A 26,705-nucleotide genomic window follows, 5' to 3' on the forward strand; every position below is an offset into this window, starting at 1 on the left:
CCCTGCTGCCCTGCCGCGGAAGCCCCCCGGCGCCGGGAGCCAATGGGCGCGCGCGGTCTGGACTGCGGGTGCCAATCCCCGGGCTGGCCGGCCGGCCGCGCCCACCTATTGGCTCCAAGAGCTCCCGGGGCGTGTGTCCCCCGACCTTCCGTATTACCCCGGCGGGGACGACCGGGGCAAGAAGGCCGGGGCATCCTCGCTCGCTAAGGGCCACTGAGCCGCGTGCTTTCGGGAAGCGAGGACGCGAGGCGGCGCAGGCACGGCCGCCCCTAGGGCCTGGCTTTGCGCCAGCTTCAGGGAAACGGCGCCGGCTTTTTTAAATCTGTGGACAGACAAGCGTGTCCTGAGAGCTGAGATTTAGAAAGGCTCTTAGGGCACCCCCTTTCTCCGAGTGACACTAAACCCTGGAAACCCAGTGGAGGACCCCCTAGCGTTTTCTGTAGTTCTAGGACATTTTTCTAGGAAGAAAAATGTGAGGAAAACCCACTGGAGGCACAGGGGAACTGCCACGCGGCCGAGAAAATGCTCATCTCAGTGCCTGTGATTCCGAGAAACTAACCCAACGCAGTGAAGGCTCACAGTCTAGGAATTAAAGTGTTTCTCTCCTAAAGAAAAAAAAGCCTTTGCCCTTCACCTTTAATTACTAAAAAGAAATTATAATCAGGAAAAACATCACTTAAAAGAAAGTTTTTATTAACAAAAGTTTTCCTTAATCCACATTTCAACTTTATTAAATAGTCCAAGGGTTTCATTTATCAACACTTTTTCCAGTTTAGTTCTCTTAAATTCATTTGCTTGTTGTGCATTTATGTTTTAAAAGGTAACTAACTGCACTGGAAAATGAAAATTTATAGTTTTATCATTAGGTCAGTTTTAAAAATATCAAAGGATAAGGATTTAAAAATATTAGGGCATTACACCTTTTTCAGAACAAGGATAATTTACAGAAATTATACAAAGCAGATTTTCATCAAATATCAATTATTTAGCGATGTTTTATTTAGCTGAAATGTTATTTCACTTGTAAAAACTATCTCCGGTTACAAAAAAAAATCAGAAACCTTATTAAATTTAACCTGCTTTTACAAATGTCCTAAGAAGTCTTAAGCTAAACAAAGTTTAAGTAGGAAAACGATCATTTAAAAATAGTGTGTTATACTATTTCTGTGGTTTATGTACATATATTAACTGGTCTCTGATAGGAAACATGACTAGAAGTTTATCACACTAAGCACTGTAAAATAAAGGCAAGAGCTAATCATCTTCTAGCAAAAATACTCTCTATGCAACAATTGCAAATGTCAAAGCTATTATTTAGTGGTTAATTGCCTGCTACAATACATAAAACAAAGTACATTTATTGGATTGTTTTTCAGTTTGCAGCTGCCCTCTTGACATCCCAAATAAGGAATTCCCGTAAGTAAAACCTGCAGTGCAATTCACTCAGTAGTTAGTTTCAGGCCAAGCCTCCCCCTACCATTATCCTTGTTCTTCCCCACCGCCCCCAAATCCTGCAGTGGCACCATATTATTAAAAACACTAAGTACCTGGATTTATGCCTCAGAGCAAGACATCATTTGAGTAATTTCAAATGATGTACAGCTTCTTCATGTAAAAAAGATGTTTTGTGGTCACAATTACTTCAAAAAGTAATTATATTCAAATAACCTGATATATCATGCCTTAGCAATTACAAAACCATGATTTTGACACATGGCAATTTTTAAGTTAGGCAAATGTGAAATGCTAAAAGATGTGAACAGCTGTTCTTCTGTTTAAGTTAGAGCACCGCAAAACTCAGGTAATGACTTTATTTTTTTCAGTTAACATAACCAGCCCACGATACAGCATACTAAATCACAAAGTACAAATCCAAGGAAGTTAATACCTTTACTAAGTTACAAAACTTGGGCAAATCAATACAGTACTCTTTTATAATGAAACCATACTTTTGTTGGAGTCATGTTACTTTAGTGATAATTTTCACTCCAAAAATATTTAAGTACCAAATCAAAACACTGGTTTTTAATGGTGGTTTATAGCATAGTAAGGTATTTTACACAAAATATATTTTAAAACTACACAATTTCTCCTTTTAAGTGAGCTCCCTTGTGCAAGCTGCTGAAGTGTACAGCAGCAGGGCAATGGGCGTCTATAGGAGGTGGCTCTGCTCTGTTCTGGGGTTGGTCCAAAGTCAGGTGGAGTTCCAATGTATGAAAAGCTTGAAAATTCTACCTTAAGGAGACTGAATATCAATACCAGTTTCCAAGGAGTTCTTGTTGAATTTTCACAGAAATACTGGAACCCTCAAAATCAGATAGTAATTTCAAACAACATTAATTTCAGATGATCCCTTTTATTTAGAGGCCCTGCATCTGTTTTGATGAAGTCACATAGCCTTACATCATCAAAAAAAACCTACCCAAAATATAGTTGTATTTTTAAAATAACAAATAAATATATAGTCAGTTTGGAGAGACCTGGAGTACCCGACGTTGTCTACCAACTGTCACGATCACTTCTCTGCAAACGCTGCTGCTGCCATTGGAGTCCTTATGGTTCCTCTTGCTGAGGCTGTCAGTTCTTCAATCTCAGCATTTAATTTATGTATTACCCATTCCATTGCTTCTCGGCCCTTAAAAAAAATCCAATACATTTATTGTTACTGAGGGAGAGCAAAGGCATATATCGAACTAATGACACACCAGGAAGTAACAAGGAGCGTGACAAGTTTAACTCAATCTCAGGATGACAGATCGTTTTTCTCCTGGCTTTTTCTAATGTTATTTAGCAAACATCAAATGCCTTGAGCAACTGGCTTGATCCATAAACTGACTTTTATTTTGTATGCAAAAGATGTTCTCAAATGAATCTACAATTAAATGACAGAATGTCTTATTTGTTTCATGATTATAGTGGTCCCCTTTTTAGGGGCAAGAAGGTCAAATCCCTTTTCTTTACATTTTAAACCAAAATCCTGTGCAAGGTCCTGCAGGATCTGGTCCTCAACTCACTCCTCACCCCTTCTCTCCTAGTGTTCTATGCAGTTCCTTGAAAAACAGAAAGAGCATTCCCTACTTCCTGTCTCAGGGCCTTTGCACACGCAGCTCCTCCACCTAGAACACTCTTCTTGGAATACCCCTCGCAATCCACCTGTCCCCATTTGGCACTCAGCAGAAACATCAGTTACTGAACACTCAATAAGCACTCTCATACCTTTCTGTACCTTTTCTTTCCTAATTACATGCTGTATGATTAATGTCTCCTGCCTCTTAGTTCCACGGGTGCAGGGACCACATTTGTTTTGCTCCCTGCTGTATACCCTGTCTAGCCTAGCACTCTGCATGGCACAGAGAAGGCATCCATGAGTATCTCCTGATAACCACATTAACCATGTGTTATGCAACAGTGCATGGCATCTTTCTCTAAACTTACTGTTTTAGATCATGCATTCTCAATAAGCAAAAATTGGTTCTTGGGGGGATGGAAAAAATCTCCCTCTTTTATGTATAAAGCCCACACATATGTATATGATATATAACTTAATGGAGGTGGCAATTAGGGAAAAAATGTCTAAAACGAGTTGGGGGGAGACAACAGTGAAAAAAGGTTGAGAAACAGTGCTTTAAATGACACACAGCTACACATCATTGAGCACTTCCTCAGTGCTGGGCCCCAGGCTACACACTTTCCATATGTTATCTCATTTACTCCACACCAACCCTGTAAAATGGGTAATCTCCACTTCAAGAACAGGAAACTGAGGCATAGAAAGGTTAACTTAATTGCCCAAGGTTACAAGGCTAAAAGTTAGAGCTTGGATGTGAACCCAGAGCCTTTGTAAGTAATTGCCCAACGTGCTGCAGTTTCCTATGGTAGAATGGGCAAGGGTCAGCTTACAAGGACACACATGCAGTCAGCACCCCATTCCATTCCCAGGAAATGAACCAGGGAATAATAACCAAGAAGTAGCCTCACTTACTTTACTAGCGTTTGAGGATATCGTACTTGCCATCAGTCCTTCAAGGTAACTGCTGAGGCTAACTCCTTTCACGGTGATTATGGCTTCTTGTGTCAAAACAGTTCTGGAACAAAACATATTCACACAGGTTCAGATGACCCAGCTTTCATTTTCAAAAAACTTGATAAAAAAACCTTAAACACCCTTTACGATACATTTGTTAAAATATTTTTTACTCACTTTTCTGGATCCTGAGGATGTGGTTTGTATATAAGTCTCTCATCTACTGAAACCATGTTTGTAAATGAAATCTACAGAATGAAGAAAAAAAAAAAGATCAAATCATTTTGGAACTGAAGATTCAAAATGTTGCTAAAATCAACACACAAGCCAAAATCTTACTAAACATACAAAACAACAAATAAACCGCTGCTATTATTGCATAAACTATTCACTGCCTACTTTTTATTTAAAAAGCAAAGTTGAGGAAATAAAGTATAATAATGATAATACACATAATCCCAAACTCATTTTATTGAGTGCTATCCCCTTAGAGATAGGCAATATCATGAGAGCAGGAAGGGTAAGGAAGCAACATCCAGGGCCAGGTTAGGCCAGCACATAAGCAGGGATTCTCTGAACCACATCATGAACACGCACTCACTTCTATGGCAACTAGGAGAGGGACAAAGAGCTCAGCCAGACAGTTTGAAATGAAACAAAAGGGAGCCAAGACTTACATTAGTAGATTTAAGTTCCATTGTTTTCTCTACAGGATCAACTACAGAATGTTCTTGCACATATGTTTTCGTTCTTGCTGCACCAATAAGCTAAGTAAAACATTCAGAATTAGGAATCAGAGGAGGAAGAATTTCTTACCAAGTGTATCAATATTTTATTTGAAGGAAAAAATGTGTTACAATATTTTGAACCAAAAATCTGTTTCCTAAAAACCAGAGGAAACAAGCAAAGGTCAGAAAGGAGGCCTACTCACATATCATGGATGAGAGGAGACTGCCAGACACAAAAACTTTTCCCAGAGGCAATTAGAAACCAGCCCACTGAGAATGTCTGCAACGTGAGGCACCACGCTGAATCTGCCGCGATGCGACAGTGGAGCGCTGAAGCTGAGATATGGAAATCAGGTTTGGGGCAACATGGCAGCTAGAAAAAGGAGAACTCAAAGGCATCTGTCAGTATCTTCCTAGAACAGCCCAAGGGAGGGGGCACCTCAGCTTCATTCTCCAGACAGAAAAACAGCGTTCTTACGATGGAGGATCGCACGTCAGTATCCACTGTCACTCCCTGTGCTATGACCCCAAGCCCACCCCCTGACCCTGCTCATTTCTGTGTCTGCACTATGGTTTGCATAAGGAGGCAGTAAGTACATTCCTATTGAAAATGTGTACTTTAGTTTTCTTAGTGAACCTACTCTCCATAAAGAGACCCTCTAAAGAAACCTGGATCCACTTATTACACCAGTTTTCTCACATTATGGTAAACTGGCATTCTAGTTTCTTCCTGGTAAAATCTGCTCACTAAAGCCTGTTCATTCTTAAGGGAATAGAATTGTTTCTAAATGTACAGGAAGGAGTTCCAGACCTTGGAACAAATGTGGCAAGAACAAGTCCGAGAACATACTCCTTACTTAATGTACACAACCCACCACTGACCACAGAACTGTCACCTAACAATTATGACCAGACCATTACTGCCAAACCTTAGTATTGGTCTCAAGTTGCTGGCAAAAGCAGAAAAAGCAGAATATAACTCCTTTCGGATCACACAGCATTAGCTGGCTTCCTTAAGAAAATTTTATCGAGTGCCTTCATGAAGAGTGTAATAATATTTCCAATTCATTATACACTCATAATTCAAGTTTATTATAATACAACTTGAACGGATGCAAAAAATGACATTCAGAATCGGCTCCCACAACCTATTTGAAAGTATAATGCAGGTTAGAAAACTTCTCTACAGCAGTCACATTTCTCCGGGAATAAAGACACACTTACAGACTTCACAATGGAAGGCAGTCCCCACTCTGTGCTGAGAAGTCTGTGGCTGTGCAACTTTCCAGAGGGATCTATATGTCTGTCCAACACATCAACTCCAACCACACTTGGGTTCATAGGGTTTGGGTATTTCTGCATTGCAGCTGTTGTAACAGTTTCCCACGGGTGGCTGCCGATGTGAACAACAACAACAAAAAAAATTCAAACATTTAAAAATATACATATGAGTTAAACAATTTTTATAATCTATCAAATCATTCATTACAATGTAAGTTTAATGAGTTTACCTAGGAAAAATTACCTTCTGAAACACTGATGATTATGGGAAACTGATCTACATTTTTAACAGGCTTCAGTATTTTTCCACAATACAGGCTATGTAAAAAAACTCATATCTATAAAGATCAAAGCAGTCTACACCATCTTTCCTACTTATCATTGTCCACTTTCACATGTAAATTGTTTCTAGGAAGAAACAGTGATTCATGAAAATGTATTTAAAAATTATGTTCTACTGAAACAAATAGCCAAAAGTATCATTATGCCATTTATTATTTTTTCTGACCCCAATTCTATCAGTTTATACGGAAGTAACAAAAGTAAAAGAGTTTATGGGCACTATAAATCCTTACAGGGACCACAAAAAGATCCAAAGCATTGATTTAATTATTGAACTTTCCCTTCATTTTAATGTAATAAATAACAGTGGCTCCTCCAGTCAATCTTTATCTATTGTTTTTCTCAAAGGAGTGATTCTGATTTCTGTTTTGAAAAGGTCACTCAATATAACAAAATGTCCTTAAGATGCACTCCTAATATACTATTTTCTAATATTCTCTTTTAATATAATAAGCACTTGCTTATCACCTAGTATTGAAGTGGTAATAATATCACATCACTTGAGAACTTGCAGTATCTTTATTTTCTTCAAAAAGGAACATGTGCTTGGGTGATTCAAAATGTGATGCAACCTTAGTTCACTTCACAACTTCTGTGAATAAGACACTTGTACAAAAAATATCATTTTCAAAAGGACCCCTTATTAAGTACGATCAGTATTAAAAGTGACTTAGTCCACCTGCAGTCTGATTCTAATGCCTTCTACACTACTTATCTGTGCTCTCATCTTCATTTAAAGGAAAAAGACAGGATCTGGGGATGATGTTTCAAGCTACCATGACTGATAAGCCACACAGCATTACTTTTTATTTTTCTAAAAGTAAAACAAGTAGACATTATTCCAACCTTTTAGAGAACTCAGATTGACAACTACATCTTGTTGACAAAAGGAAAATCTCAACTCCATTAATTTCCCAGAACCCTGGACAACCAGTGACATCATTTTTAATGTTTTCATTATAATATTCTTTTCTCTACAATATTGTACCAATGAACCTCATTCTGTCTTTAGTCTCCAGCCTTATCCAGCAATCAATGCAGGTATATAAGCAGAGTTGCTTCATCAATCTGAAGTGTCCCCACAAATAGAAGCATACAGGCCAAGCACTGATTCTTACCAAGACAACTCTCTAAAATGAGAATCAGATGAACCCTCCCCAGGTCTCCATGCAGTCATATACCATGGTTAGCTGGCTTCCATGCCCTTACCTCTTCCCCTAACCCTCTCTAAAAAATTAATAATCGCATTACTTCAGGGTGGTTATGCATTATTTGTAATTTAGTCCATCTCTCCTTTCTGAACCAACTTGAAACCATTGATGTTGACTTAGCTTGGCTCAAGATTGCTTAATGAACCATAACCAGCTCAAACATTACAAACAATACTTATTATGATTAATCTTCCAGCAATTAATCTGAGCTGTATTAATATAATTACGTGGAAAAGATCTCACAATGGAAGACATTCAAAGACCACGCCAAAGTAGAGTCAGGAGGACCTGGCTATGGCTCACTGACCTATCCAACTTCTTCACCTTCGAAACGAGGTGAGGACATTATTGACTTCACCGGCGCAGCATCGAGGTCTTGATTTACTTATGAAAATGTAATCAATCCAAAGAACAGTGGCTGACACATACTGGGCATCTCTATAAGTTGAAGGAATCAATGAATGACTTCACCTGGATGCCAACTATAGGCCTCAGAAGAAAAGTGTTGGAAAATCAAAGACAGATAAGATGTAGAATGATGATTTAGACATTGTTACAGAGTGACATCCTAAAGATCAGAAACAACGCTCAGATTTGTGAGGGGAGATGATGACTTCAATTTCAGACAGACTGAGTTTGAAGGGTCTGTGGGACAGGAGGGTAGCAATGCCTAACAGGCACCTGAAAATGAAAAGCGAAGCTCAAGAGAGGCTGGAGCTCAAGGTACAGATCTGGGTGCCATAAATGTATACCTATCATTTGGGACTTTGACCAAACAGCTCAGATTATGTGGGGAGAAAGCATGGATCAGGGCTGCTTCTCCCAGGACAAAAAAAAGTCTGTGACAAAAAGAGAAAAAAAAAAAGAAATTAAGATCACAGGTAAAATCCAATATAGGAAGGCCAACACAGAATCTCACTGAACATTTACACTGAATGGGAAAAGACAGGGAAGCGCTGAAGACAAAGGCAGAAAGAGTGTAGAGGGAAGCAGGGGATGAGCCAGGAAGAAGAGTTAGGGAAGATGTGGGAAAAGACAGTTCTAGGAAGACTGAGTGCCAAGAACCTCTGAAGCACGCAAACCCCGAAGAGGACTGAAGCATGCAAACCTGGAAGAGGACTGAAATTAAACATCCTCGGAGCTGAAATGGACTAGTGATGAATGTGACCAGGTTAATGAACATCTAAATGACTACAAATTTCGGGTCTTTTTCCTCCCAAAAAGACTAAACAGTAGGGGGAAAAAAAAGCTTCCTTCTGATTCCAGTATTCTATACTTTGCAGGATACAGCAGGCCCTAGGATGTGTCCCACTAAGTACAAATGCTGACAACGTTTTAAAAGTTGCCTTCAGAGGCCGGGCACAGTGGCCCACACCTGTAATCCTGGCACTTTGGGAGGCCGAGGCGGGCGAATCACTTGAGGTCAGGAGTTTGAGACCAACCTGACCAACATGGTGAAACTCCGTCTCTACTAAAAATACAAAAATTAGCCAGGCGCGGTGGTGGGCACCTGTAATCCCAGCTACTTGGGAGGCCAAGGCAGGAGAATCGTTTGAACACGGGAGAAGGAGGTTGCAGTGAGCCAAGATCACGCCACTGCACTCCAGCCTGGGCAACAGAGCGAGACTCTGCCTCAAAAAAGAAATTAAAAAAAAAACAGTTGCCTTCAGAGACATTTTTAAAAACATAAATGGCTTTGTAGCATATTTATTTACAAGGCTATACTAATTAAAACACTGTGGCAACGACATTAAGATCAGCGGAACGGAGCAGGTAACTCGAGAAAAAAAGGATTTCGCTGCTTAAATTTGTGGCTCTTTTGTAAATGGAATCAGGGACCTGGAAGAGATGGTTCAAGGCCTATTTTCGTTAGTAAACATTTCACGTTATCCAAAAAGATGTTTCTGAACGTGGCGTCAAAGAGCTAACATGGGTAGGCCCTGACGACCGTCCTTTTCCATCTCTCAGCTGAAAATGGGTAACCCAGGGTCACACGCTTGTTGCAGCCAGAGCTAGACCTTGAATTCCAAATCCAAGGCTCTGCTGTGTAGATGAACGAGTTGTGAAAAGGCTTCACATCCTGGTGGCCAGAGTTCACCCGAAATTCACATTCGGAGGTAGAAACTCCACCCAAACGGCGGCCAGGGAAAGTACACTCTGGAGAAAACCAACAGCTCCCTCTTGGGATCCTCGGGTCCACGTCCCAAAGGGGTTTCACAGGGCGGGATGTGGCAACCCTGAGTGCTGTCAAGGGCTTCGTGCTCCGCGACGCCCCCAGGACCTCAGGAAGCCGCCGGCCCGAGGCTACCTCATGGTGGGGTACAGCCCGGAAGTGGCCCCGTAGCCCTGCCGGTCACAAGGCCGCCTGGGTCTGGAGGTCGGAGCCGTCCCCTCGGCTAGGGCGCCTCAGGGTCGTGACCTTGGCCTGCCCTCCGTGTCGCCGGGGCCCGCAGGCTTCAGAGTTCGCTCCCCTCGCTAGGCCCGACGCCTAGAAGCCTCCTGCGGGCCGCCTCTGCCTCGCCTCGACTCCAGGGCCGGCGTGCCTGCCCTCCACGGAGCCGACCCCGCGCCCCAAAACTTACTCAAAGACGTGCTCCGAAGTCCAGATCTTCATGGTGCCGGCACCCTGAGCGATGTCCGGGTAAGCGCCAGGGGACAACGAGGCACAGAAGCTGCACCTGCCCCTGCCCCGCCCCCAGCACCCCAGCCGGCGGCGCAGTGCGCAGGCGCCGTCGGGCCCGACGCGAGGGACGCCCAGACGCGCGGCCCCACGCCCTATCCCGGCCCGGGTTTTGCCCCAGCCTTGCGCGCGGCGCAAGGAAACCCCGCCTCTTAGCGCCGGGCGCATCGCGCCGGCGCAGTGCCGCAGACGGCAGCTGGAGGGGCCGGCGCGGGCGCTGTGCTGCGCAGGCGCGGCGGGCGGGTTGGGAGCCTTGACCTCCGGGCAGAGTTGGGTCAGGTCCAGGAGGTGCCTGCGCGCCCGCTTGGCCCTCCTCGTCCTTCTGGCCCGGCGCATCCTCGCCTGACATTTCGAGGCGTGTAGACGCATGCGGTCAGCCTCCTGACATGGATGTTCCTTGTGGTGGTCACTTATGCAAAATTTCCTGGTGCCCTACAGAGAGTTCCAGCCACCTCCTGGGTCAGCCCGGGCTGTTGTCCCAAATCCACCAGACACCCAGCCGAACAGCTGTGCCCGTCCCACCTGCCCTCCAGGAGCTTGCAGCCCTCGGAGGGGATAAATAAGGCGTGACGCGGAGAAGCTAACATCAGACCTGCCCATGAATAATACCCCTACGAGGGATGCGGTCCGGAAGCATGGTGCCAGGGGTCGGGTAGAAAAGCTTCCTGGCCGGGCACACCTTGCCCTAGGTGCATAGGATGGATCTGAGCTGAGATGTCCCTCCCAGAGAGACTTCCCTCATCACCGTTTCTCACCTTGTTGCTCTGCTCCATCACAATATCCTGTTGCATTTTTTATAGCACTTACCCCTCTGACATCATCTTGTTAATTTATTTGTTAAAATTCACAATCGAACTGAGTCCTTGAAGGCAAGAATCTTGCCGGTCTTGCTCAAAAATCATTCTCAGTGTCTCCCATATAGTCAAGGCTCAATGATTACTTATTGAACAATGAAAAAATCAATAGCTATTTGTGGGATGAATATTGAATTAATGGAGTCATCTAGTTTATTTGTTGTAACTTCCGCTAGACTGTAAGCCCCTGAGGGCGAGGCTCTTGCCAGACTTGTTCAGTGATTTCCCCCTTCCTACATGAGAATTATTTGTTGCATCAATGGATGAAAGAATGACTAAGAATTGCTGGGGCAGGAGGAGGTGGCATGTGGTTTCATTCAGAGATGAGCCTTGTCCAGGGGACAGCCTGCCTGGCTTAGCTTTCAGAATACAGCTTCCCACCCTGCTCTCCCGCACTCTCCACAGCCGTCTACCTCCTAACAGAACAATTTGCCATTTTAAATGAAGGTTATGGAGGAAAATCTTTACATCTAGTTACTTAGAAGCTTGTTAGAAGGACCACCTCATTCTTGTTCTTAGCTTGTTTGATTGTTAAAAACAAAAAGCCAGGTTAATTTAGGAGGGAGGATAATTTTTCAAAATAACATAAGTCCTTTATACAGGAAAACAAAAATTACATTAGACAGGAAGGAAATAATATGGTTGGGTAGTTGCTAAGTGCAATTTGTGGTACCTGAGATTTTCTTTTTTTAAACCTACAGTACTTAAGAGTGATTTCTTGGGGAGGTAATGCTTTAAGGGCTGCTGAGAGTACCTCAGCCTTGACTAAGATGCAGTTAACGTCGCTGGGTGTTAAAAACACTGGTTCAAGAACCATCAGCACAGAACAGCCTGTCCCTGCTATTCCTGGAGTTCCATGAGGCTGTTCACCATTCAGCATTCCTGTTCTGTTTATTTTAGAGAACATTATTCTGCCCTCAAGTTCAAAATTTCTGTGTTTTAGTCATGAAAATTAAATGACACCTATCTCCCGTGCCCCCAACACACACACTAAATCAGCCTAATTTTACTTACTAGATCTAGAGTGGTGGGATGGGGCATGGAAAGATGGAGATCCAGGACCCAAGTGTCTTCTCTGTATGTCTCCTCATGGTGGAAATAATACCACCTCTTGCTTGGATTTGGAGGGCAAGACTTTCATAATGATTATCTCCCGGAGACTCTCTTAGGAGACACAGAGGAAGCTAATTAATGGTTTTTAGATAACTAAGCACTGCATTACTTGACAGTGCCTCTCACAGAAACAGAGAAGTCATTAACAACAGATCATTAATTTGATTTGAAATTAACTAGGTGACTGGTAGTTATGGCCCTTGCCCCAGGGATGACACACATCTCCACACCCTTCCTGCTGGGATCTCCTGTTGGGATCTTGCCGAGCTCCATGTCTGGGATGAGAATGAAGACATTAACTCTTACCTACATGGAACTTTACGACTGGCCAGGAACCAAAACCAAAACACAAGTCGAGAATCAACTAGAGGATATTTATTTATTTATTTATTTATTTACTTTTTAGATAGAGTCTCACTCTGTCACCCAGGCCCAGGCTGAAGTGCAATGGCACGATCTTGGCTCACTGCAACCTCTGCCTCCCAGGTTCAAGTGATTCTCCTGCCTCAGCCTCTGGAGTAGCTGGGATTACAGGTGCGTGCCACCACACTCAGGTAATTTTTGTATTTTTAGTAGAGATGGGGTTTCACCATGTTGACCAGGCTGGTCTTGAACTCCTAACCTCAAGTGATCTGCCTGCCTCGGCCTCCCAAAGTGCTGGGATTATAGGCATGAGCCACCATGCCCAGCAAGAATCAACTAGAGGATATTTAAAGGAAGGGTTGGGTGTTCACAGCCAAGAGACCCAGAACTTTGAAGTGCAGCCTCTGGGTCCTTATGGAAGGTAGTGGGCAGAAGAGGATTGGCTAAGAGGCTGGGATCAGGGGTTGGTACAGCAAGAGGCAGATGGCAGCACTGACATGAGTGGCCCCATGTTAGCCGGTTCCAGAGACAGGCCAGGCAGGAGAAGCACTCCATCGTCAGCTGGGCCTCAGCTACTGTTATTTCCAAATTCCCCTCACTTGCACACCATCTTTACAGTTGTTGCCCTATCTTCATTCCACATGTCCCATTGTTCTCGGACCAAGTCGATGGTTGGGTTGCTTATTCTCAAGGCCCAATAACGAGATGCAGATGAACTGGGAGAGAAGGGAGTTAACTGGTTACAGGGAGGAGGCCTGGAAATTATCACCAAACCAACTCAAAATTACAAAGTTTTCCAGGGCTTATATACCTTCTAAGCTATATGTCTATGTGTAAGTGTGCATTCATCTAAAGACATAAGTGATTAACGTCTTCTAATCTATAACTAAGATCTGAGTCCTGAAGACCTTCCTCTGGAGCTTCAGTAAATTTATTTAATCTAAATGGGTCCGGGTGCTGGGATGATTACTCCTGCTACATCATGGAGGTTTGGGGAGTTCCTTCAGACCCCTAATAAATGTGTCTGTGGAGGCCTGGGGAGTTTCTTCAGACCCCTAGTAAAACTTGTTTAACCCTAAGCAGGTTCTGTTAAGAATTCCTTCGCCATCTTGTCATACTTCAAGGCCCAGGAAAGGCCTAGACAAAACTCTTGGTGGGCTTTCGTGACATTCCAGCCTTTGTGTAAGGACACTGGCTCTTTTGGCTTTTCATATTTAACCACTCAGTCAGCATGGAAACAGTTGTTACGGAGGCCTGCATTAGTGAGACCTGGCCTGCCACACCATTACTACTTGATTTTTTATATCACTGTGGTCTAAGAAGAAACATACTTGGTCTTTGTCCCACGTTCTTGTCACAGAGCTCCTAAAACCCTTGGGATTTCCTGAATGATAGGGATGCCTTTGATTATTTATAACAAGCTCCTTTTGATACCATCTCCAGGTAGATGCTGTTGGAATTGTAATGGCTGCTAGAGAATTGAGTGGTTGGTGGAGAGAACCCACACACATCTGATGTCGGAGCGTATCTGTGTTGAGAGTCTAGTAGTAGGAAGAACCGTGTGTTTTTGTCAGAATCAGCTTCCTTACAAAGACACTTGAAAGGAAACTTTATATAACTACTTTCAATAGAAAACCAGTATTTTTACCCTGATAAATGCTAAATACATGACTCTTAAAATAAGGCAGTGAGCCCCGTGGGCTTCCTAACACTTTCTCGTCTCCTTGCAAAGTGGGCATGTCTCACTTTGGTGCTGACTTCCAAACTTCCCAGGTGCTCTTTGGACTCTCATCCATTATCCTCAAACTCCAAGCCACCTTTTCCTCTGAATCTCTCAGCAGTGACCTTTGTCTCTAAATTCACTGTGAACTCCTTCAACTGTCTTCTTCTCTTTGTATTCTGATGAATCCTTTCCGTATATCTTCTTAACTCTGAGAATCTTTCTCTTTCCCTCCCTCCCTCCCTTCTTTCCTCCCCCCCTCCTTCCTTCCTTCTTTCCTTCCTTCCTCTCTCTTTCTCTCTCTCTTTCTTTCTTCCTTTCTTTCAACAGAGTCTTGCTCTGTCTCCCAGGCTGGAGTGCAGTGGCGTGATCTTGGCTCACTGCAACCTCCTCTTCCTAGGTTCAAACAATTCCCCTGCCTCAGCCTCTTGAGTAGCTGGGATTACAGGCATGCACCACCACGCTGGCTAATTTTTGTATTTCTAGTAAAGATGGGATTTCACCATCTTGGCCAGGCTGGTCTCGAACTCCTGACCTCAAGTGATCCACCTGCCTTGGCTTCCCAAAGTGCTAAGATTACAGGTGTGAGCCACCATGCCCGGCCTCGTTTTTACACTTTTATTTTAGAGACAGAGCTTTGCTCTGTCGCCCAGGCTGGAGTGCAGTAGCATGATTACGGCTTACTGCAACTTTGACCTCCTGGGCTAAATTGATCCTCCTGCCTCAGCCTCCCGAGTAGCTGGAACTACAGATGCATGCCACCATGCCCGGCCATGATAATGTGTCCCTTCTCCTTTCCAGTCTTTTTGTCTGTGCTCCCTTCACTTAGTCATTGCACAAATAACCACTGATCATCTATTCTGGGTCATCCCTATCACACTACAGCAGCAGGTAACAATTTCCCCAGGGACAGTATTCCCCAGGGGACATTGGCACTGTCTGGAGACATGCTCGGTTGTCCCAACTGGTGGTGAGGGTGCCACTGGCATCTATGGGTAGAGGCCAGGGATGCTGCTAAACATCCTATAGCGCACAAGATGGTAACTGATTCCCCCCCCAGCAGAGAGGGATCTGGCCCGCAATGTTGACAATGTCAGTGTTGAAACCCTGGGGTTCATCTAACAGGCTCTTATCTCTGTCCCAGTCTACCTGTCTGGCTTTGATGTTTTCTCCTTCCATTCTCCAACTCAGCTGAACCCACGGCCACATAAATCTCTCGCTATCCTTACAGGCCATGCATTTCCACACCCTTGAACTTTGCACATGGTGTTCTCTCCACCCAGAATGCACTTTCCTCTGATTTGCCCTGGAGAGTCTTACTCATATCTTGAGATTCTGTGCAAATACTCTACTCTCCAAGTGCCTCACTGATACGCCTCTCCCCACTAGCTGAGCACAGTGCCTTGTTTTGGCTTCTGTGCTCCTGTTTGCATTTGATACAGCCCTCATTATGACACATCACTGTGGAAGTGTTGTGTGTGTGTCCACACTGCAATTTAAAGTCCAAAGTGATGACTTCTGTGTTAGAAGGATGGGGGTGGGAGCATGGCTCCTTATCAACCTCTTCATCATTTGAGTCCTTACTATAAATGTGGCCACACAGTGAAACAAGAATCATCATAACAAGAAAATATTTGCCACTGAACCAAATATGTACATATGAACATGGTGCCTTATGAAAGCATCAGCATAGATTCTCATCTCTTGAGCCTATGTGTTTGCTGGTTAGTCTCTCACTGATTGTCCAAAGCTAAAAATAACACAAGTGGTTGGAAAGTGAAACCAAAACTCTTGGAGGAAATGCAGAATTTCATCAAGTTGATGAGAATGATATTCAAGAACTCCTTCATTATACACTAACCCACCAATAGATGACTTTGTGTAGAATTAAAGCAGTTAACATTTGAGCAGACAAAATTGGCAAGGGATGATTCACAAAGAAAATGATATGAATGGCTAAAAGCTGGGAAAGACCCTTGGGAAAAATATTCGAGTCCTTGAATATTTCTGCAAAGATGTCCATCTCTGCGATTGAGTTGTGAAATTCAAACATATTTTGCAGTGCTATTTTCCAGTTTGGTGAGGAAAATCATTGCAGAAACCAGCACTTGGTTCATTCTATGTGATAACAATTTGATAGAGTTACAATTTTAATCTAACATGTATATATATCTATCTCATATAAATATCTATCATTATATATATCACTAAATATACGCATATAGATATATGTGTATATATATAAACTTACTATCATTACTTTATTTTATGTTATTTATTTATTTTTGAGATGGAGTCTCACTCTGTCGCCCAGGCTGGAGGGCAGTGACACAATCTGGGTTCACTGCAACCTCTGCCTCCTGGGTTCAAGTGATTCTCCTGTCTCAGCCTCTCAAGTATCTGGGATTACAGGCACCCGCCACCACACCTGGCTACTTTTTGTATTTTTAGTAGAGGTGGGTTTTCACCATGTTGGTCAGGCTGGTCTCGAACTCCTGACCTCAAGTGATCCACCACCTCGGCCTCCCAAAGTGCTGGGATTACAGGTGTGAGCCACCACGCCCAGTCAGTATCATCATTTTATATTTCATTTTTCAGGGTAAAGTGTCAGCTGCACTTTTTGTTTTTCATCATTTACTATAAAATATTGGTGTTGCTTTTAAGTGGATTTGCTTTCAGTGAGCTTATTGGGTACCAATTGCATACCAAAAATGACAGCTTTCTTCAAACTCCAACAGCTAGGACTACACAGGGAGGTCGGTGAGGAGAGAGATGCAATCAGTACTTCGGTTACAAACAGCAAGGGCAGCGGTGATAGGAGAGGAGCGGGAAATTGGAACCATGTTTAGGAAGCTGTACTGGCACAGCCCGGGACACTCTCACCTTTTCACTTGTGGCACAGGTGGCCCTGATGGAATAGAGAGCCAGAGTCTGCGTGGCCATAGAACAAGCCAGAGACAAGTGACCAGCACAGCTCAAGCCTGAGATTTAAACATCCCTATCAGCTCTCCAACCTAGGGAGTGTAACTGCCTGAGAAGGAGAGACCAGAACACAGGAGGGGCTCAGGGGCTCCCAAGCCCTCAGACATGGTGTCCACCCCTTGTCTCTGCAAAGGCAAACTCCCCATTTTAGGAATCACATTACTCCTAATTTAATACAAATCTCTTTCTTTCTTTCTCTCTTTCTTTCCTTCTTTTTCTTTTCTTTCTTTGAGACAGGGTCTCTTATGTTGCCCAGGCTGGTCAAACCCTGGCCTCAAGTGATCCTCCTGCCTCAGCTTCCCAAAGTGCTGGGATTACAGGCATGAGCCACCCCACGCAGCCTAGAATCTAGAGTCAAATTCAATTTTGTTTCCATTAGTGATTGAAGATTTCAGGTAGCCATACAAAACTTCCTGTCTTTATGATTTTTCCCGTTTTTTGTTTACCTAAATATAGAAATAACTTATTCTTGAATCCCTGTCTTAAGAAATGAATCTCTTCTGGAAAGCTCTATCACAGGAATTCCCCATCCTGAGAAATTAAAGGTAATTTCTTAATGCTAAATCAATCTGTCTAATTAGCAGTTTTTCCATAACCAGGTCCATGTCAAAACTAGCTTTTCTCTTTTTCTGTGCTAAAAGGTTTTATCCTGAAAAGACTCTCATATGCTTACATACACGATGGTATAAAACCTGGCCCAGAAATTCTCACTGGGATAATGAAAATGTCATCATTGCATGTGTGCCCTGAGATGAACAGTTCTTGCAGTCCTTTCTTTTACATTCGTTTGAGTGATATTGCTTGTTTCCTATTACAACATCAGGAGATGGAAGTCACTGACCAGCTGCCAACACCTGAACACCACAGGCTCATAGTTTCTCTTTTTTCTTTTCTCCTATGTGGGACTTTTTTTTTTCTTTTCTTTTTTTTTCTGAGTTGGAGTCTCGCTCTGTCACCTAGGCCGGAGTGCAGTGGTGTAATCTTGGCTCACTGCAACCTCCTCCTCCTGTGTTCAAGCAATTCTCCTGCCTCGGCCTCCCAAGTAGCTGGGATTACAGGCATGCATCATCATGCCCAGTTAATTTTTGTATTTTTAGTAGAGATGGGGTTTCACTATGTTGGCCAGGCTGGCTTTGAACTCCTGACCTCAGGTGATCCACCCGCCTCGGCCTCCCAAAGTGCTGGGATGACAGGCGTGAGCCACCGCGCCCGGCCATTATGCAGGACATTTTTTATTTGCAGTCACCAGATGGAGACCTGCTGCTTGGTGACCGGGGCCAACGCCATGAGTCCACTGCATGTCTTTCACATCATGAAGGGGGAAGGGGGGCAATCCTCTCTCATGGGCCAAGATTCATCCTCTTCATGAACCGCATAATTAGGTTTACAGAAGGGGACAGAGCCTGGCTCTTGTCATGGAGCTTGGTGGTTTTCGTCACCTTGCTGAAGGAAATTAGTTCTCTGTCTTTGCTAGAGGCAAATGGATCAATCCTGAAATAGACTTAGGCCTTGAAGGGGCCCCCATTCCAAGTACCCTCATCCACAGGGGGTCTTGGAGACAGGCAAAGAGATATGTAGCTGCATATTGGCCTGAGTTGGATCCAGACAGCTGCTTTTTGTGTGGCCTATTCTTGCTTGACTTTATGTTGGTGACCTTTTGGAGATAACATTTCGGTGGCCAGCAGCATAAACACCAAGGGAGGGAGCAATGACAGCCATGATCTCCTTCCTGAGAGCAGTTCAGCTGCCTACAGTTTCAAAGGATCAAACCATCACATCCTTCAAGCCCCCAGGGCCCAAACTATTTAATAATAAGTGCCTGGGCAATATTTTGGGATACTTTTCTTTCTCGCAGCCCAGAGCATGCCACATCTATTCTGTCACTTGCCAGTGTGACATCTTGTAAAGAAAGGGAAGCAGGGTTTGGGAGGCCCAGGTGGGAGGATTGCTTGAGGCCAGGAGTTCGAGACCAGCCTGGGCAACATAGTGAGACCCCCCCGTCTCTACAAAAAACAGAAAAAACTAGCCAGGCATGGTGGTGTGCACCTGTATTCCCAGCCACCTGGGAGGCTAAGGCAGGAGGATTTAAGCCCAGGAGTTTGAGGCTGCAGTGAGCCGTGATTGCACCATTGTAGCCTTGGCGACAGAGACCCAGTTTCAAAAAAAAAAGAAAAGGAAGGGCGAGCAGGACGATTATTCCAGTTTTACAGATGGAAAATGGAGGCCAAGAGATGCTGGTGCCTCTCCCATCCAATTCCTAGCCTTATTCTCTCATCACTAGATCATGGCGTGGGATGTTAAAGGTGATACCACATCAATACACAGCTTAGGCAATGGGCTTCCCTTGGCTCCCAGGTTCAGACTGCAACAGAGCACAGCTGTTCATCCAAGTAGGACCTGCCGGGTTACCCCTGTTCATTCTGTAAGAAGGTGAGTGTATTACAATGTTCCAAACATAAGTGGATGTGTAACAGATACTTGCTGGATTCTATTCCTGGAATTTGGGATAGAGTCAGCGTTTTGCTTTTTCATGGTCTTTCTGAGAAGTCCATTCTGCAGAAGTGTGACATTTTGTGTACATTTAAAAAATTGCATTAAAATCAGGCAGAAAAGGGTGGAAGAGTAGAAGGAAAGTCAGTTGTTTGTCATGAATCATCTTGTAGGGACGGAGCTGGCCCTTTTAAAAAACATGTATTGTTTCAACATCAGGACTCTGAACCCCCAGTGCAGAAGAATATCATGATACTCTGAAGTAGAGTGAGGAGCCTAACATTGTAGGTGGAAGGTTTTGAGTATGGCCCCAAGAGTAATATATTCAGGGAGTCTCTTCTGAAGCTCCAGGGGTCAACAAGTACCAGACAACAGGTACCTGTGGGCCTGGGAATAATCCCCCTCCTACTCACCTGGGAGGTCATTGCTTGTCCTGTTGTCACGCACTCAAACTAGTTGACTCAGTCATTTTAATGAACAAAAGACTAAGCCAGATTATTGGCATCCAAGATGGAAACCCGGATATGGGATGGCTGGCTTCTCTAGCCATGTGCAGGCACAGCATTTGCACACCTGAGTCATGTCGGATAACTTTTTTTTTTTTTTGAGACAGAGTCTCGCTCTTGTCAGCCAGGCTGGAGTGCAGTGGCGCGATCTGGGCTCACTGCAACCTCCGCCTCCTGGGTTCAAGCAATTCTCCTGCCTCAGCCTCCCAAGTAGCTGGGATTACAGGCACCCACCACCACGCCAGTCTAATTTTTGTAGCTTTTTAGTAGAGACAGGGTTTCATCATGTTGGCCAGGCTGGTCTCGAATTCCTGACCTCAGGTGATCCGCCTGCCTCAGCCTCCCAAAGTGCTGGGATTACAGACGTGAGCCACTGCACCTGGCTCATGTCGGATAACTTTTAGGAAGAGATGATAGAGATTTCAGCTTCTGTTCTCGTTGTATTCTCATTCCATTCTCATTCTTGTATTCTTCTCCCAAACAAAATAAAACAAAGAAATGTGTCCTTTCTAGCTTTATGCATGCATGTCCTCTGAGGAAAGGCAGTCCTCTTCATATTGAGATGCTCCAAAATGATGTCAAAAATTTTCTGAAAGTTTTTTTCCCACCAAGTGTAAAGTAAACTGAAGCATTCTAGACTATGAGGCAAACCCAGCAGGATCGAAGGGCCTGCAAGAATCTAGGGTTGTGATGTTCTCAGTTCTGGTAAGAAAGAGCACATGGACAGAAAGAGGCAGAGAGATGGTCTGTCTCATTCACAGGTATATCCACGATACCAGGCACATAGTAATGGCTCAATAAGCATCTGTTGGGTGAATAAAGGCATCAACAGAAAGCAAGCCAAGTCCTGGTGTTAGGTAACCCATGCCTTATTTATCATCAGGGGGGTCAACAATATATAGTGTGTACAGTTTATGAGCCCTGACATTTACCAGAATTTGGAACTTGCAAGGCATAACATGAAGGTCCCAATCCAATAAGAACACAAAGGTACGGGGAGAGAATCAGCAGGTGCCCAAATCTGGGCAGTACCCCTGCCAGCTCTATGGGTCCCAAAGCCACGTCTAGGGAGACCAGGGCACCTAGAAGCAGCAGTTGTTCCCCAGCTGGCTGTGCAGAGCAGGTCTGGAGGGAGACAGGTGCCCGCAGCCCGAACTGCCTTCATTTGAGAGAACAGCTGTTTGCTTGGGCCTTAGGCTGAGGAAAAAAATGCTGAGCCATATGTCCTTAGTAAATCAGTGCATGGCCCTATCAGAAAAAGTGCCCAAATGATTGATTAGAAAGCAACCAGCCAGCCCTTGTGTATAGCTTTACTTGTGTGCTGCAAGTTTGTTTAATGTCAAAATGTACCAAAATCCACCCTGCTCCTTCCACTTCCATTTTTCATCATGCACTGAAACCACTGGGGAAGAGAAGAAAGTAAGACATTTTCTTAAGAGGAGGGACTGCAAAGTGAGGCAGAAACTCGAACAGGAAACACCCTCTTTTATGGATTGTGTGTGATGTTAAACAATGATGAAAATGTTTCTGAGTACTTGCAGGCTGATAGATCACAAAGGAATCTTAAATTCACCTAGACCTTTTTTTCAAACACTCAGACACCTACCAGATGGGGAAACAGAGGCACTAGAACCCATATGTTGACAATCTTTGGAATCCAGTGAGTTAAGACCATAATCTACATCTCTAGTCTTTTTCCTTTGCTGACTTGTCTATTCACTCAGAGTAATAACGTAGAAAAAGCCTACCTTAAGAAGGAGTTTCAACAGTTTCTCATTTCTTCAAATGGTATTGAATATAATTCCATATAAGCTTTAGTCCTCAAACAGCTTTAGTCATTTACATCAGCCAACTGGTACCTTCAGCAAAAATACATTCAGGTATTTACATTTTTAACAAGATTAATCAGCACATAGCATTGGTTGTATATTTATTAAAATTCTACCTTGGGTAATTGTGATTTATTGGAAAAATTAATATCAAAATCTAAAATGTTAATCAAACTTAACTGAAAAATGCAAAAATCAGCACCTTTCTTTCAAACCAGCAGTGATCATGTATAAACAATAATAGAAAAACCCTATCAAAAATAACTCAAGGCCAAGTGCAGTGGCTCACGCCTGTAATCCCAGCACTTTGGGAGGCTGAGGTGGGCGGATCACTTGAGGTCAGGCATTCAAGACCTGCCTGGCTAACATGCTGAAACCCCATCTCTACTGAAAACACAAAAATTAGCCGGGCATGGTGGTGAGTGCCTGTAATCCCAGCTACTTGGGAGGCTGAGGCAGGAGAATCGCCTGAACCCAGGAGGCAGAGGTTGCAGTGAGCCGAGATTGTATCATTGCACTCCAGCCTAGGCAACAGAGCAAGACTCTCTCAAAAAAGAAAAAAAAAAGGCCTTAAAAATATGAAATATCTAGCAAGAAACCTTAACAAGAGATGTATAGGATCTAAATGAATAGAATCATAAATTTTCTCAGAAGAACATAACAGGAAACTTGAATAAAAGATGATATACCATGCTTCTGGGCAGGGAGATCCAGTGTTTTGATACTGTCGATTCTCCCTAAATTAGTTGAATGAAATTCCAGTTGAAATCTCAATAGGACACTTTTGGAACCTGATAGAGTGATCCTAATGTTTCTTTGGAAGAACAAAGAGGTGAGGGTGGCCAGGAAAGTTTTGAAAAAGTAAAGAGGGGAATTCAATCTACCAGATATTATAACGTATTAGGTAGCTATAGTAACTAAAATAGTGTGAAACTGAGCAAAAATGGGTAGAAGGAAATGGATACCCTTAAAATCAACCTTAACATATATGACATTTTAGCATGTACTTTATTTTTTAATTTGTATTTATTCATTTTTTTTAATTATACTTTAAGTTTTAGTGTACATGTACACAACGTGCAGGTTAGTTACATATGTATACATGTGCCATGGTGGTGTGCTGCACCCATTAACTCGTCATTTAACATTAGGTATATCTCCAAATTTAGCATGTACTTTAAATGGGCATTTCAAATCCAAGGGGAAAGGATAGATTAGTAAATAAATGGTGCTGGAACAGCCAGTTAAGTATTTGGAAAAGACAGAAAGTAGGATTATCTCAGGCTATATACCTAAATCAATCAGAGATTACCTAAAGAGAGAAATACTAAAAATCTAGTTATTCATACAGCTTCAATTGCCTAAGTGGGACAGAGTCACAAATATAGAAAACATCAAAAACATTAAAAGGAAAATATAGTATGAAAATATTTACCACAAATATAATGGATTAAGAGTTAATTTTCTTAAAATATAGGCTGGGCGCAGTGGCCCACGCCTATAATCCCAGCACTTTGGGAGGCCAAGGCGGGCAGATCACTTGAAGTCAGGAGTTTGAGATGAGCCTGACCAACATGGTGAAACCCTGTCTCTACTAAAATAAAAAAATCAGCCAGCATAGTAGCATAAGCCTGTAATCCCACCTACTTGGGAGACTGAGGCAGGGGAATTGCTCAAACCTGGGAGGCAAAGGTTGCAGTGAACCAAGATCATGCCATTGCACTCCAGCCTGGGTGATAGAATGAGACTCATCTAAAAAAAAAAATATATATATATATATATATGTGTGTATATATATATATATATATATATATACATATAATCCTCATATAACCATTAGAAACCCACTAAAACCCTTTATATATATATAATCCTCATATAACCATTAGAAACCCACTAAAACCCTTTAGAAAATGAAAATACCATGAACAGACAATTGGTAGAAAAAATGTAAGTGATTAATGTGAAAAAATGTTCCACTGCTTTGGTGATCAAATAAATGCCCATTAAAACCATATACCATTTTTGGCCTATCAACTTAGCAAATCGAAATATAGCTCTTATTCAAAGTTAGTGAATATGAAGTGAGGTAGTTACTTTCATACACTTCTATTGAAAGTATCAGTTGGTACAATCTTTCTGGAGAACAATTTAGCAACATCTATGAAGAGTCTTAAACATTCCTGTTTGTCCTTGTGATTCTCAATGCAGAAATTTAAGGAAATTCAGAAATTTGGACCAAGATCTAAGTCACAGAATTGTTTGTAATAATATAAAGCTGGAAAAACCTTAAGTGTTCAGAAAAAGATCACTAGTTGCATCATGAAGAAATAGAATTTGGGTTTTAAGGGGAGGGAGAAGAAGTGGGAGAATTCTAGGGAGAAAGAACAGCAAGGGTGACAGGAAGGGTGCATGAAAGTGCATTGCAAGTTTGATTTGGAAACTGTAGTGTGCTCTGGAAGGCCAAGTGAGGGGCAGATAGAAGGGGTAAGAAGAGGTGAGGCTCAGAGGCTTGTGTAGCAGTCTATCTCCTGCATGAGAATTTAAGATGTAAGGACTCTGGGTTGGTTATCTTTATATCCTTTCAAGTTCCTAATAGGTGCTTAACAAATGTCTGCTCAATAATCAAGAGATTTCTTTCAGTGTTGAGAGGCTTTGAGTTATGTGTTATTAGGTTATGGTTTTCCTCTATAGCTAGTAGAGATCCAGCAAAGTTTTTTTTTTTGTTTTTTTTTTCTTTTTTTTTTTTTGAGACAGAGTCTCGCTCTGTCGCCCAGGCTGGAGTGGCACCATCTCAGCTCACTGCAATCTCTGCCTCCTGGGTTCACGCCATTCTCCTGCCTCAGCCTTCCGAGTAGCTGGGACTACAGGCGCCCGCCACCACGCCCGGCTAATTTTTTGTATTTTTAGTAGAGACGGGGTTTCACCGTGTTAGCCAGGATGGTCTCAGTCTCCTGACCTCGTGATCCGCCCGCCTCGGCCTCCCGAAGTGCTGGGATTACAGGTGTGAGCCACCGCACCCGGCTAGATCCAGAAAAGTTACTTAGGAAGAAAATTAATAAAGACTCTCCCTAAGTGACCTGGTTGATTTATGACAGGCATTAAATGATATTTTAAAACAGCCTTATTTGGACTTCAGTCAGTAGGGGGTGCACCAATGCTGAAAATTCTGATACTAATAAAGAATAGCACTTATTTGTTAATCTTACGGTCCTTCGTCCTGCTTACTATTTGTCCCTTCTTTGCCCCTCTCACCACTCTCTATCCTCCACATTAAAAAATGTCTCATTGCTGCACATACCACCAGTTATAAAACTGGATTTTAATAAGAGTTAATTTAATGTTGCTGTTTACTAAATTGTTACAAGTAAGTGTGACATTTTTGAGAAATTGCTGTATGGAGAAGAGTTTAAATGGTGCTTATTTATTCATGACACATTTTTTATCACAATAGGTGAGAAAGTATTAATACTAGTGAAAAATGGAGATGATATTTAATAGTCCATGGGGACACAAATTCTATAATTAAAAGAAGAGTAGTAGTGACCTTTAGATAAGGCATATTTCATAAAGTGCTCGTTAAAAAAGAGTTCACTTTTGGAACTTTATTTTCTTAAAGTTCTCTTTATGAAATAGAATAAAATGCCACAGTTTATTGAAATTTTAAAGAGTACAGAAAGCTGTGGTGTTGTGTAGAGAAATTGAGGGGGAAATAAAATTAGGTTTGTATATGGTATTTTTGAAACAAAGAGGAACCTGATTGGCATACTTAACATTTGAAGAATATAGCTAAAAATATTGTGCCAGAATAATAAGCCCTGGGATCAAAACATGTGAAATGAGAATTAGCATTTCCTGAGAGAAAATTAAAACTATAGAATTAAAGGAAGCACCATCTGAATAGGGTAGAGTTTGGAAACCGGGAGGTGCCTACATTTCATTAGATGATGCTATGCTCTTTTGAAATGATGATATAGGGTATACAATGATCTTCTCCCTTTTCCTTCCTTAAAAATGCTTATAAAGTGGCTTAAAACAAAGGAAAATATTAGCAATGAAAATGATTACTAAAGTGAATCATATGCTGCAATCAAAAGTTTAAAAACTTTTGTAGAAGAAAAAAGAATGAAACTAAAATTAAAAAAAAAAGCACCATGTGGAACACCTATTAAAAGGCACAGATGCTCAAAAGAACTCCTAAAAGATATTTCAATGTTGCACTTTCTCTGAATAACATACTTATAAAAAGTCACACAGATAACCTAAAATTAAAAGTTTATACAAAGATAGAGCAATGATAATAAATATGAGAAAGCAAAAGCTTTCCTATATTATCAAATAATATCCTATCTTATCAAATAATATCCTATTTTATCAAATAATTCAAGATAAAACATATTATGTGAAATAAATGGGTGGTTATACAAAGATAAATACAGTACATACTTAACACATAATAATTGTGAATTTATATGCACCAAATAACATGGCAAAAAAACACAAAAAGTGAGGGATAGAAGAACTTCAAGCAGAAGCTAACAAAAATTTAGTTATGGAGCAGCATTAAATATCTTGTAATCAA

General features: G+C 42.4%; 1 protein-coding gene across 1 annotated transcript; it reads right to left on the reverse strand.

Annotated features, from left to right (window-relative positions):
• Positions 1-672: 672 nt before the first annotated feature.
• PRELID3B (PRELI domain containing 3B) lies at positions 673-10,434 on the reverse strand. The gene is made up of 6 exons (XM_024238641.3): positions 10,169-10,434; positions 5,977-6,145; positions 4,702-4,791; positions 4,202-4,272; positions 3,983-4,085; positions 673-2,635 (listed from the first exon to the last, which is right to left on the reverse strand). Exons 1-6 carry the CDS (start codon positions 10,432-10,434, stop codon positions 2,516-2,518), a joined length of 819 nt encoding a protein of 272 aa, XP_024094409.2. The 3' UTR covers positions 673-2,515.
• Between the last annotated feature and the right edge of the window lie 16,271 nt (positions 10,435-26,705).

Source organism: Pongo abelii, chromosome 21, assembly GCF_028885655.2.
Source record: "Pongo abelii isolate AG06213 chromosome 21, NHGRI_mPonAbe1-v2.0_pri, whole genome shotgun sequence".
NCBI lineage: Eukaryota > Metazoa > Chordata > Mammalia > Primates > Hominidae > Pongo > Pongo abelii.